Below are 13815 nucleotides of genomic sequence, written 5' to 3'. Positions count from 1 at the left end.
ACCATATCGTCCACGCGCTGTAACTACATCTGACGAGACGCACATCTCAACATCTTACGCACGTCATTAGTAGACTATTATGACCGCCAATTTGTAGCGATTATATATATATTTCAACTTGATGAAGACCGTCAATTCCAAGTCCAGATGGTGAAATTATGGCTCATGTCATTATAGCTGGAGTCTCAATTTCGTTTTGATAATGATAACACTAATATTCTGAAACTCTCGATAAGCACACGTGGGAGGGATGGTACCGTGATCGCAATTGGTTCGACCGTCGAAACTGTGATAAGTATCATTATTATGATAATAGATATCATTTCGCACTTCGATCTTACTGAAATCAACGTAATTTTCTATTTTCAATATTTTATATTCCATGAGAAAACAGGGTCAAAAAATCCAAGGCTTATATGTGTTAGGATACTTTTATCATTATATCGTAATTAAACCTTATTAAATTGTGACTTTTAACGTGTAGTTTGAGTTCTGATATTTGCCAAGACCTTTCTACCATGACGTTGCGCAATTCTGATACCGTGGTGATAAAATCTGCATAGTATATCGCGCCCAAGTCCAATACGTGAAGTCGTTGTGATTTCAACGCGCTTTTACTCTCTGGCTGTGAATTCCGACTGTCATTCTTGACCCAGCATGTAAATAAGGTTTCAAAAGATTACGTAACGCAGTGGTAACTGAACGAAAGTATTTTGTAAAAGTAAAAAATACGATTGTTGATATCCAATGTTCTTTCTAATTCTCTACCAGTTACTGACGATTACCCCTAACGAGTGCCAGCCGAACATATTCGGGTTTGTTTCAATATGAATATATTATTCAAATCTATACTGAAGTTCTGTACCTCCAAGAAGCTCTTCAAAACTAATTGCCCCTGATTTGATATAACGCCCACACCTTCAACTCCGCGAAGCAACAGGTCTTGCAGTCTTTAACACTAATAACAACAATAATAAGCAAGGGTGCTTTCCCAGATTATCCTGCGAAGCCATGTACAACGAATCTGATTTGCAATGATCTCTGTTGCATTGTTTGTTGAGGGAATAGACTGACAATAACAAATACATGTCTGGCATTGACCTAAATTACTACTAAGCCATGATCGTCAAGTTCACATTCACGAAGATTAGTTATGGCTAAAGAGAATCGGTTAACATGAATAAATGCATCCATGTATACCTTTCGCGCGAGTCACGATCAGAAAGAACTTTTCAGAAATTCAAAGGGTATGTCGTTACGTGACATCGCTCGAACAAACATTTGACTTAGCCGCAGAATAATAAGGCGCAGACAGGGGTACTATGTCGTTTAATGCGTATTATTATTATAGTTGACCGGCCATGAGATCACTTTGCATCATATTTATGCCATGATTCACGCTGCATTGTACATAATGTGGACGTTATCATCAACATAACGAACGCATTAAGACGTCAATAATTCGTGTTATACACATTACACGTCCCGTATGCATAATTAATCAATGGTCAGGGAAAGGGAAATTTACGGACTATAGATTGTGGTTGTTACTAAAAACCAAACCCGCCTTCATGATGAGAAACAGTCCCCTTAACTAAATGAATATTAATGTGGTGGTGACGACATCAATGACATATCGCGACGTAGATTCGTTGTTGAAAATCTTTGTGTTACACCATCGTAATATTTACCAATGGAGAAATGTTACTTAATATTAATATGAGACGTAAACTCTATACTGGAAGTCCAATTTCACATAACAGAGTCTTGCTTCAATTCGAGTATCATCATCATAATACAAGATGTGAAGAACATGCATGACACCGAATACATTGATATCCAATTCGCCTAATAATACTAAGCTCATATCTCAATCTTCCGTACCAACTATAGAAATACTACTGTGTAATGTTCCTGGACTCTACGGCATACCTGCATTGATATTAGATCAAGAATTTGCTTCAGAAAGTACCCCTGCGTTATTCTCGTCGAAATCTTCCCCTGCCCGCTCGCAAGCCACCTTTTTTCGTCTGAAAAGCGTAAGAAAAATGGAAGAAATTTCACACCGAGAATATTTCTTCGGAATCAATCGTCTCCCACAATGATAAATCCATGATTACAGGGCAACGAGTTTCCGCTATCACCGAGTGATTATTATGAAATAATTAACTTTCTCTAAAAAGCTGGCAATTTAAAGCATGTGATTGAAATAGCTCGTTAATTTTATTACTCTTTACTGGATGCACAAGCCTTGGTTGCCATTTAGGCTACATTCTAGAAACCCAGTGTCGATTAGATTCCTGTATATTCATGATGTTGATATTGAGCAAAGCAGAGATATAGGTATATTCACTTGAAGTTATTTTATAATAGGGGCGGTCTGATGTATATCATTTCGATTATAATATGCAGCAGAATTAATAATATCACAGTAATTATTTATAGCTGCGGGATGTACGCAATCGTGTCTCCATCTAGATTTTTTATGAAGTCATTGTTACACCGTGACATTTTTGAACACCACAGTGAGGTTGCGTACTACGGTATTAAAAATTATTCTGTCCCTTTCTAAAGAATGGTATACATTTTTACCATTTAACGCGGCGATTCCCAAACTGTGCGCACCATAGTGAACCTAGAATCTTTTTGAAAATTCGGAAATAGCTGTACAAATATTTAAAATATTACATTCGAATGTGCGGCTCAAAATCCCAATCAACGGATGATTCAATAGCTGATAAATAACATATGTAGGATGGGGTGACGGTTAATTTAATGCCCGAATGATATTCATCGACCACATGATTAGTTGATGTGCTGCGACAGTCGCATTGCGTTTCGTTATTTTTCTAGTCTGCTGTACAAGCGGAAAAGGCTGCGCATGTATTTTCCATACTTCATTTGATGAGGCGTCTCAAGGTTTTGGGGTATCCGTTTCCATTTCAACTCCTGTCCTTTATTTATATTTCGATTTTCTACTCATTGTTATCGTCCGATTTTCATGATTTGATTATTTGATTATGGTTTTGTCTTTTCGCTAGTGCTATAAATTGCCCTCGTTACTGTTTTACGTTACTCTCCATTCCATCGAGCAACGGACGAGCAAGCACTATTGCGAATCTAGCTTGCATTAGCATTCTCAAAGCAAATCATAACTTCACATTATTTACTATTCGATTTGGGTTGCTTGATTGGTGATGGAATACAAGACTGATACGCAAGGTTTGCCGAGTGCTGGAAGCAGATTTTAGCTGAGCAGACAGGATTCGACTCTTGGGAAATCGGCCCTCATTGACATTGGAGCAGAGAACCACTGGTTTATCGTGTTCATGCTCGTGGGTACACATCAGCGAACTTTTTCAAAGTAGCCTACGTGTTCATGTTCACACAAACCGCACACGAACAAGGCATTCATGTTAAAATATTATTCAGCGCCCGAGATTACCGGACCGCGATCTGATATATCGATCTCACCTTTTCGTCACATGCCACCTCATTCTTGTCGCTTGTCCTTTTGTGTAATCTTCTATTACTCTTCATTCAGTGTGCATGCCTGTTCTTTATGTCATCTCGGCTCGGCTGGGTGTCTGATTTCAAAGACTACTCCAAGTCGTTTCGACACCTTCGTATCTTTTCATTGTATCGTAATCTTGTGGTCTTTTGAAAGTAAATTTATTAACAATAAACTGCGTTATATATTAGCTCTACGTTGGTGTGCAGGACAAATGTCAGAAAAAAAACATACATTTTGGGATCATTTCATGTGGTAATTGCCTTGAAAAATTTCATAAATATCATATCGGCTCTGGTATTCATCAGACGGAATAATACTAATCATGTATTTCACTGAACAGAGTTTTTGCGAGCTTTGGTGACGGGTAATAAAGTAGATATATATTTTAGGTTTTGTGGTAGACGAATTAATGTGATCGAATTCCCCTTGGGAGTTGAGGATTAATGGACGTATAATCCGTATAAGCGGAGATTGAGATTACCAATAAGCGAATTATGGTTGCGATCAAAATGAACCGAGTAAAATACGTGCACCGCGCTTGTGGGTCTAATTTACGCGGATTAAATATAGACATAGACACTGAAAGTATTATCAGTAGATTAATTAATTCAGTGATTTTACGACAATCCGAAATTTTACTATTGGCGTTGTTCAAAAAAAACTTTTTTTTCTCAATCTTGTTGGCTACGTGATTAAATCGTTAGGTTGCCCTGAAAAACGATGCACACAAAATTTGAATTCATTCCAACCGGTAATCGCTGATTTCGTACAGTTTGAAAATTTTGAATTTATCCAAAAATGCAAAAAAAAATTTTTTACAAATTTTTCTCTCAACCCCATGAAATTGTTGCGCTGCCTTGAAAAACGATGCAAAACAAATTTGACTCGACTCCAACCCGCAGAAGCGGAGTTATTTGAGTTTTTCGATGATAATTCTTGGATTATCCACCGATCAAGGATAATCCCAGAATTATCAAAGAAAAACTCAAATAACTCCGCTTCTGCGGGTAGGAGTCAAATTTGTTTTTCATTGTTTTTGAAGACAGCGCAACAACTTCATGGGGTTGACAGAACAATTTGAAAAAAAAAATTTTTGCATTTTTGGGTAAATTCAAAATTTTCAAACTGTACGAAATCCCCGATTACCGATTGGAATGAATTCAAATTTGGTGTGTATCGTTTTTCAAGGCAACCTAACGATTTAATGACGTAGCCAACAAGATTCAGGAAAAAAGGTTTTTTTGAACAGCCCTTCGCGAAACTCGCACAATTTGAGCTAATATGCTAGAGAAAAAAAGCATTAGGATATACTTTTGTTGGTGTCTGTCTCTATCGAATGTGACTAGTCACATTCGATACTGTCACTAATCTATTATTTCAATATTCAATTTCGCAATTTCAACTTTTGTTGATCTTTATATTTTTTAATGCTTGAAAAATTGGCAAAGTTCTACCATAGCAATTTACAACGTTCTACCATAGCAATTTACAACGTAGCTACGTTGTAATTTGCTATGCTTCTACTCTCGTCATGGCTAATAACCATCAGCCTTCAGTGCCCGTGCTAGTGCATATATTTATCAACACTATGGTACAGGTCTAAACTATTGAAGCAAAAGTAATAACGTGATTTACAAAAATTACCGTAATAAGTAAGTTCATGGCGTGAGCGATACATACATCCCTTCTGACTTCTGTTTATAGATTACTAACCTACGTAGATTAGTAATATATATTCTGCTATACTCTGAAGCCATTCCTCCAGGTCAGTTATTGATTTATTTGCTATAATATGTCTCAGGGAAATTTAAAATCATCTAAAACGTAGCTCATCAAAATCCTAACCCGCATCAGTTGAAATTATAAATCCAAAACGAATAAATTCGACTGAAATCTACGAATCATTTCTTTCTTTCAAACCAAATTATCGAACACCACTAGGTGGCAGGTCGTGGTGCGTTTGTCTTGTTTCAAGCGGTTTCCTTGTGCATTACCGCGACAATGGGTTTCCTTGTGAAGCAATGCTGCATTGGGATTGCAATCGCTCTTTCTTTTTCAGTATTATCTTGCGTTTTATATGGCAGCGAAACGGGATATCTCCCGAAAAGCGTTGGTGATGGTCTGCAAGCTTCAACGTAAGAAAGTTTGAAATATTTATGACGAAAATTGATACGTTACCAATGTGCCCATGCCCAATGTAATCCTATCACTTTGAGCGATCTCGTGTGACAGTTGGGACACGTCCATTGTACAGATGATGTTTTCTCTAACCAGAAAATTGAAATCCCTAAAATGTTAGCTCCAATAATTCACCAATAAAACCAAACCTTTTAATAAATTGATGATAAATACTGTAAACAATGCCAAAACACCAAATAAATGTTGTATTTTTAGCTGTAGTTCGAATTCTTTCTAGAATTTTTTGATAAATTGCCATTCACGTCGTCTGGCAAAATGATTGTCCAAATCTTTACTGATTACCCATTCTTTATATGTTATATTTCAGCATTCTCTCGTTTCAACTTGACTGTATTATTTTACAATTTTTTCCGAATGCAGATATTTGAATATTCACCTTTGAATATTCACCTATCTCATTATGGTAGAAACCTTTACCTGAATATCATGTTAGTTGAAGTAAGTTGGCTCTGTCGCATAGAGACTCCTCACAAATAGTGCCAGTGCCAGGAAATCTCATATTGATTGTTTTGTGTAAGGCCTATTTATCCATTTTAAAATCATTCTCCATTGTATGGAAAATATGTATTTTTACATTCACAAGCAATGTATGTAATTTGCAAACACGTCAAAACTCATCATTTGCGATTGCTACTTCAAGTCCAATGAGAGGACAGAAAATTTAGAAGTCTTCCAGTTATTTAGGCCTAATTAAAAATGGATATATTAGGCTATATAGCCTACATCTTTTAATATTGAGTGTCATAAGCCATTAACATACTTGTACATTTGACAATGTCACAAACCATAATATGTTTACTTGCTATTTCAGATCTTGGATTCTCAAGAATATTAGTCATGCTGTTCAATTCCTGAATTTTGAGAATTTAGCGGAAACAATTCTCGATGTATTTTTCATTAGCAGCAGTTATATTCCTGTGGGAAGGTATGGCTCGGTTTATTTATTGCATGTTAAAGAATTTGGTATTTGCAACTAGTAGTTCCCTTCCATAACCGTTATCTCCCCACACCTCACTAGCTCTCAGTAGCTCTGCACTAGGGTTGTTCATGAAAAATTTTATAATTTTACTGGCTACTTGAAAAATTGTTAGGTATAAGAAAGTTTTGGATTTATTGAATATTTTGTTTTTTAATTTCACTGGCTACCCTATGAAATTATTAGGTTGTCTAAAAAACGATGCATAGGCTATTACATTAACCTTATGTAAACTTCCATTTTCTTTCCGCCAAGATATGGCCGAAAAAATAATAATATTTTGCAAAAACTTGATTTTCTATCAATTTGAAAAATGATGTCAAAATTCCAAAAAAATTAACATAAGCTACTTTGATTCAACCTCGACGAATTTTTCTCACTTCCAATCCATAAGCAAAGTTACTGGTCTAGAAAATTTTCGATTTGGAAGAATAGTATTTACGGTGGCTAATTCTATAATAAATAACGATAGAATTTCCCACATTAAATACTATATTTTTTAAATCCAAAATTTCCTAAATCTACAAATATACCATTTCTGATCCTCGCGATTCTATTTTTCAGTCCGCTCCACGCTTATAATGGCGACATGCATCTATCGGTAGTTGCGTGCGGCGATCGCTTGGAAGAAGCGCTCGTCAACATCAAGTCATCTCTCCTTTTCACAAAGAAGAGAGTGTTTTATCATATATTTGCCGAGGAGGACCTCCATGCAGGTTTTAAAAATGGGTGAGATAATATTTTAATGTTTCTTATTCTTAGGTATGCATAGCATCGGCCCAGAGGAAGGCTAATATTTCGAGTTCTAGTTGTTCAAGACTAAATATAGGAAAATGCCAGCGATCTAATTCACATCTGATTTGTGAAAAGTTTGTATGCTCCCATTTCAATTCTAATATAATTTTCAGTTTTCTTGAAAATGCTACAGACAAGCTCGGTATCCACTGTCCATACATTCGCCGTTCTCGTGCTTATGGAGATGAACTCCAATTTAATCAGAGTTGACAACCAGTTTTTCCAAATTAGATTCGAATTAAAAGTAAATCATAAATACATTTCACCAATTGGCTTGGAATTGGAGCAAAGAAACATTTCAAGAATTAGATCATAATTAGATTACCGATATTTGGTCAAATTGATACGTTTATACAACTAGAATCATCGAATTACGGTATCTAGAATTATCTAGCTGTCCAAGTATGTTTTATTTCTTTCTAATCAGGATTAAAATTATTCAATTTCTAATTTTTTGCGAATTGAATAGGCCCAACTTTGCCCTCAGGGCCACCGTTGATAATCGCTGGCCTGTGACTTTGTTTTCCTAATTCCGTGTCTCATCTTGTAGGCGTTTCTCTTTTCCAGGATAGATTCTTGGCCGATGCGGTGGCGTAGAAAATTTGCCTATACATTGTATCCGATTACCTATCCGAGCGACGGAAATGAAAAGAATTGGAAAAAGTTATTCAAGCCGTGTGCCTCCCAGAGACTGTTTTTACCTCTCGTCCTTGACACAGTTGTGGACTCTGTCCTTTATGTTGACACTGACATTATATTTTTAACGGATGTTCAGGATTTTTGGAACTTTTTCAAAACGTAAGTGTGATGCTTAAGAAGTTACATATAATCTATATGAGCTGTATGAACTGAGCGAAAAATTTATTACCTTACTGAGTATATGTGCATTTGATTTTTATGATTTATGCATATCAGTTTCACCATTTTCATCTGTTTCAGATTTAACTCTTCACAGCTGTCTTCTCTATGTGTGGAGCATGTCGACAAAAATGTAGGATGGTATAACAGATTCGCGCGTCACCCATATTACGGGAAAACTGGTGTAAATTCCGGGGTATGCTTGCTTCGATCGTGCTTAATTTCAAGTCACAAGGTTCCGAGTCGCAAGCCAATTTGACTTTTATCGTATTGACTCTAGTCCAGTCGAGTCATTTTCAATTCACCACCGAGTCAAACTCGGGAAGTATATACACGGGGCGAGTCCGAGTCATAGTTTTAAGACTCGAGTCCAAGTCGTAGTGTTTACTGTTCAGTATCGAGCTCAAGACAAGTTCAACTCCCGTCCGTGAAATTCTAGGGTGATATTGAAGGTCTCGAATTCCTAACATAGCCTACTCATTTTTCTCACTCTAAACAGGTTCATTCAACCAGATAAAATACCGTTTCTGGGCCGATTTGTCAACTGTCGGTGCTGCTATACGAAACTTGAATAAGTCATGTATAATGTGTCGAGAGCAGGTCGAGTCAATACACAAATTGACTCGAGTTGAGTCGAGTCATTTAACATTTTTAAGAAAGAGTTATTACAACCCTGCTACCAGCGTTTATACATCGTTACCATTGAAAACTAGTTGGCTCAGACTTGGTGTTCTGTTGATAAATTGATGCCAGTTTTTACCTAATTACAATTCGTAGAGCCTACCGAGGCAGGCTAAACCTATTGAACTGGAAAATAAGTCCATTATAAATGTACTTGTGCTGGTGTAGCTTGTCTAGTGTGGAATTGAATGATACATTCATATTGTAATAAACCCGAATATTTTCAGCTGATACTCGCCAGGGGGGTAATCGTCAGTGACTACAGTTCGCAGCAGAAGGAGTTCGTGTATGTGTATTGTGTATATACCTTTAAAATAGTATAATGAGCTTGAGCCGTCTGTTTGACTCAATTATTCGAATTTTCATGCCGGTGACGTCATACTTGGTGATACGATTGAGTTATTCTTGCCGCCATTTCGTCGCTTACGATTAACTAATATTGCGTAGGTGATGCTGATGAATTTGACCAGGATCAGAAAGACGATGTTCAAAAGCGACTTATCTTCAGACGTGATGAGCTGGAGCGAACTCCTGCTGCCTTTATACAATAAATATCGCTACAACATCACCTGGGGTGATCAAGATCTACTGAATATTATTTTTCATCATAATCCAGGTACTGGCCACCTTGTGTTGTCATTCATGTCATTCACTCTTAATATCAGCGTGAATAAACTTGGGTACTACAAATCAATCAGTCATTTATTGTTGTTGTCATCCAGTGCTTCTTGACCTTGTCGCCAGCGCCCCCTGGGGACGATTTGGATTTTGAAGGGGGCTATGGGGGCACCAAAAAATCGCGCAGAAGTATAGAGGGTGCAGTAGTTCTATATATCCCTGAGTTCTCGTTGCAATTTTTCCTTTGGCAAAATTAATCAAATCTCTGAGTTTTCCACTCTCTAACAGTGAGCCAATTTTTTGTTATTCACACAGAATTGCTTCACATTTTTCCGTGCAATTGGAATTATCGACCCGATCACTGCATGTACGGGCAGACGTGTAAAGAGGCGCGTGACGAAGGGGTTAAGATCTTGCACGGGAACCGGGGCGTTTACCACAACGAAAAACAAAGGGCGTTTCGGGCGGTTTACGATACTATACGAGATTTCGGATTCCAGCCGGATTATTGGAAACATATTATTGAGGTAAAAATGTATGGATATTATTAGAGCCGATATTGGATACCTATTAAATTGATAACTAGCACCTTCACCGATATATTCAGCCAGTATTCAAAAGATAGAGAGCGTTAACAAAACTTCCGAGCATTTATTTGAACAGCTTTACAGCCATTGTTAACCCCCAGATTCCGGGGATTCACTGATTAAATTGTTAGGTCACCTAAAAAAATACTGCACACCTAATTTGTCTCGATTCCAACTGGTAGATGTGAACACGCGCAGGAATTTGAAAGTTTTCCGTTAATTTTAAAAATTTATAAACTTTTCTTCAAATTCTACTGTCACTCCCTTGAAATTGTTAAGTTGTCTAAAAGAACGACGCTTAACAGTTATTGCTCACTTCCAACCAGTAGAAGCGAAGTTATTGCAGTTGAAAATTTTGGATTCGCGAAAATAGCCTGGACGGTGGGTACTGGGTAATCCCAGAATTATGAAAGAAAAACTCGAATAACTTCGCTTCTATGGGTTGGAATTGCATCAAATTTGTTTCGCATTGTTTGTGTAGACAACTCAACAATTTGACGGGGTTGACAGCAAAATTTGAACAAAAATTTTAATATTTTTCATCAAATTGAAAATTATCAAATTCTTCTGCGTTCACATCCACCGGCTTGGAATCGAACCAAATTAGGTGTGCAGCGTTTTTATAGGCAACCTCACAATTTAATCAATGAATCCCCGGAATCTGGGAAAAAGTTATTTTTGAACAACAATCAGCCGAAAATATACGAGTTTATTGCAATACGAATATATTATTTAATTGTGAATTCATATCAGCTAAGCTGTTTTGTTTATGTTTATCTAATAAAATATCCATACCATTAGACATGAACACTTTAACAACACCTATAATTTGCAACAGCCTATGACTATCAGAACATTAAATACATTGCCTTAAGTGAGGCTTGTTGGTGTTTTACGGTATTCAACCTGCATTTTGAACAGGTTTTACGATCATGAAATATTTTATATGTGGCTGGACGCATGTGTATCGATGGGAGCCGTCCATAAAACAGGACTGTAACAGTATGTCACCTATACAACGCGATATATCGTAGATTAGGTGAAGCGTTTTCTTGGAAGATTGCCGTCACAGGCGAAATTCGTTTTTCTATAATCCACCCGCATTATGATCAGGTTATAGGTTGCTGATATAGTTGCTATATAGTTTAATGCGCGTGTATCGATCAGATTCATCAATTCAAAAAGACAGTATCAGTCCATGGCCCGCACAACGACAGATATCGTGGATCACAGAGAGCGCGTTAGTGAACTTTGAGATTGAATCTGGTGTTCGCGACCTTACAGTTTACAGGCTACTTATCATTGTAAGAATGCAGTCGCAGAAACTGTCATTGTAGATCAGGCCTCTTATCCTGTGCATCGGGGTGCGCGGGCTTCGCGAACTCGTCGTACCGGCGCCGAGTTCAATCCACGTACTTCGCACCCAATCGGATCCAGTCATATTCAACATGTTCTGCTCATTGTGGCCGCCGCGATAATTGCTTACGGGGATGGCCAATTTCCTGTTCTTGCCGTTATGTTACGTAATCGTAACATACCTGTGCGCCTTTTGCCGCGAAATATTTCGATCTGATATGTCGCGATGCAGGCAGGCCTGGACGAATTCTAATTAGACTAATTCGAGCTAAATGCCGGTAATCTAATTTACGAAATGTTTCTCTGCTATAATTTTAGTTTTAAACTATTTTCTGGTTTTCCTGGAAATGCTCCAGCAGTGCGGTCCGGAGGGAGCCAAGCTTGGTGTACAGACATTTGCCATTCTCGTGCTGATGAGATTCAACTATGATATGATGTATACTGAACTTGATTTTAGGTGTATTTCTTTCGAAACTTAATTCAAATTTCCGAGCTTTTGGGAATTCAGTAATTGTAATTCTGATCTTATTCGAAAAAAAAAACTGTAACTACAATTCCAAGTCCAATCTAATTTGGAACATCTTGAGATTTTTGTGGTTGCCCGTTTGTCAAATACCGGTCTACAACGAAAGCTGCTGTCACGCTGATTCCGAAAATATATACCATAATCTGGTCGTGACACTGCCACTATCCCAAAATTGCACTCAAAAACCGAAGATCAGTGTTGTTTTGAACAATCTAATCGCCCCAATACAGCAACTATAACAATGACCTATTGCGGCGCTCCGATCGTTCGCAGCAATGACGATTTCTGGACTATCTGATCGCCCAACGATTCAGACACGTCTATCCGTGTGTTATTTATGCATTCTGAACAATTGAATAGTATCTTCATATCGAAATATACCTGAATATCTTCGGTTGACACTCGTCAGGGGTAATCGTCAGCGTGTAGTAGAGAATTGGAAAGAACGGAACGGTGTATATCAACATATAATGTTACTAACTTCACAGCCACTGGAAACGGCGTTGGCTGCCACTGCGGACACGTACTGCGGAAAAGAAAGAGAAGCTATCTTGAAAGAACTGAGAAATATCGTTTCGAATACGCCGTGAACTGTGATCGCATGTCTGTACGCTGTATACCTTTTCTGTATGTTGTAGTTAAGTATTCGCGGTGTCTAGACGTCTGTGCAGAGGTCGTCAACGTGTTCATCGTCTGTGATCGAGTAGAAGGAAAAGTAGCTGTGTCCTGGTATAGTGGCTCCCAAAACTTTTTCGAGTTATGGCACACTAGCAAAATTATATAATGCTCGCGGCACACTTACAAGAACGTTGCTTGAAATATATATTCACGTGCTAATGCGATGGCTATGCTTATCTATACAGACATATATCACACTGAAACGCTGTTTAATAGTTGACTGACATACCCGCATTCCGTCGTTTTCCAAGCAGCGTCTCTAGGTTAATGTCGGTAAAAACGATAAAAAAGCTTTAAGGTGCAAATGACAGTCAAATTGTGATTGCGCTTATCGTGGAATAGGAATGGGAAGGAGACATCCAAAGCTTTTCGTGAAACGGCGTTTCGTAAAGCAGTGAGCTGTTATTCGGCTAACGATTGCTTGATTTATGGCTTTCAAATGGATTGACTTCTTCCTATATTTGCTTATAGCAAATCCCGAGAAGTATTGTCGAAGTGTAAGTTCAATTCCAGACAATGTGCTCATGATATGCGGCACGATTCCTTGTTTTGAGTTGATTTGATAGGAATCAGATTTTTTTAACCAAACATAGCTCAATTATGATGTGGTCATTACCCTATTCATCGACGGATTGGTTTCATGGACATTGGACATGCCTGGTCACATGTGCTTATTTAAACTGCCTGTTGAAGAATTTACGCCTCACGGTCTGGGAGTCACTGTCCTAGTAAGTAAAGCAATTGAGTATTCTGGGCCTAGTTTTACCGAACAATCTGATCGGTAGAAGTAGTTTAAATCATACCCACTTCAAGAAGGTAGATCACCTCTGCACCTACCACGGTCGTTTTACGCCAATCTTAATACTGTTTTTGAGCTGCCTACTTATAGCGGGCTCCCTTTTTCTTATGTCTTTAGCTTCACATTGTCGCAATCATGTCTCCACGTTTTTAGTATATTGCGAATCGCGAATACAGTGTTATGTGCCTAACTGCCAATAAATTGTTGTTCTAGAAGCATCCTGTATAT

The 13815-nt window shown here is 37.8% G+C and overlaps 1 protein-coding gene and 1 long non-coding RNA gene across 2 annotated transcripts in view; one reads left to right on the top strand and one right to left on the bottom strand.

The window, feature by feature from the left end:
- LOC145445808 (uncharacterized) overlaps positions 1 to 13815 on the bottom strand; it is a 59235-nt gene that overhangs the window by 25404 nt on the left and 20016 nt on the right. The window lies entirely within an intron of this gene.
- LOC145445790 (glucoside xylosyltransferase 1-like) lies at positions 5477 to 13812 on the top strand. Its single transcript, XM_080323931.1, has 8 exons — positions 5477 to 5649; positions 6525 to 6638; positions 7254 to 7418; positions 8052 to 8282; positions 8424 to 8538; positions 9471 to 9639; positions 9957 to 10168; positions 12599 to 13812. The coding sequence occupies exons 1-8, from the start codon at positions 5516 to 5518 to the stop codon at positions 12698 to 12700; spliced, it is 1242 nt and encodes a 413-aa protein (XP_080180057.1). The 5' UTR covers positions 5477 to 5515; the 3' UTR covers positions 12701 to 13812.

This window comes from Botryllus schlosseri, chromosome 9 (genome assembly GCF_051294905.1).
Source record: "Botryllus schlosseri isolate E-star chromosome 9, Bs_hap1, whole genome shotgun sequence".
Classification (NCBI taxonomy): Eukaryota; Metazoa; Chordata; class Ascidiacea; order Stolidobranchia; family Styelidae; genus Botryllus; species Botryllus schlosseri.
Note: the sequence above shows the minus strand (reverse complement) of the source record. Positions and strands in the feature narration are given on the sequence as shown.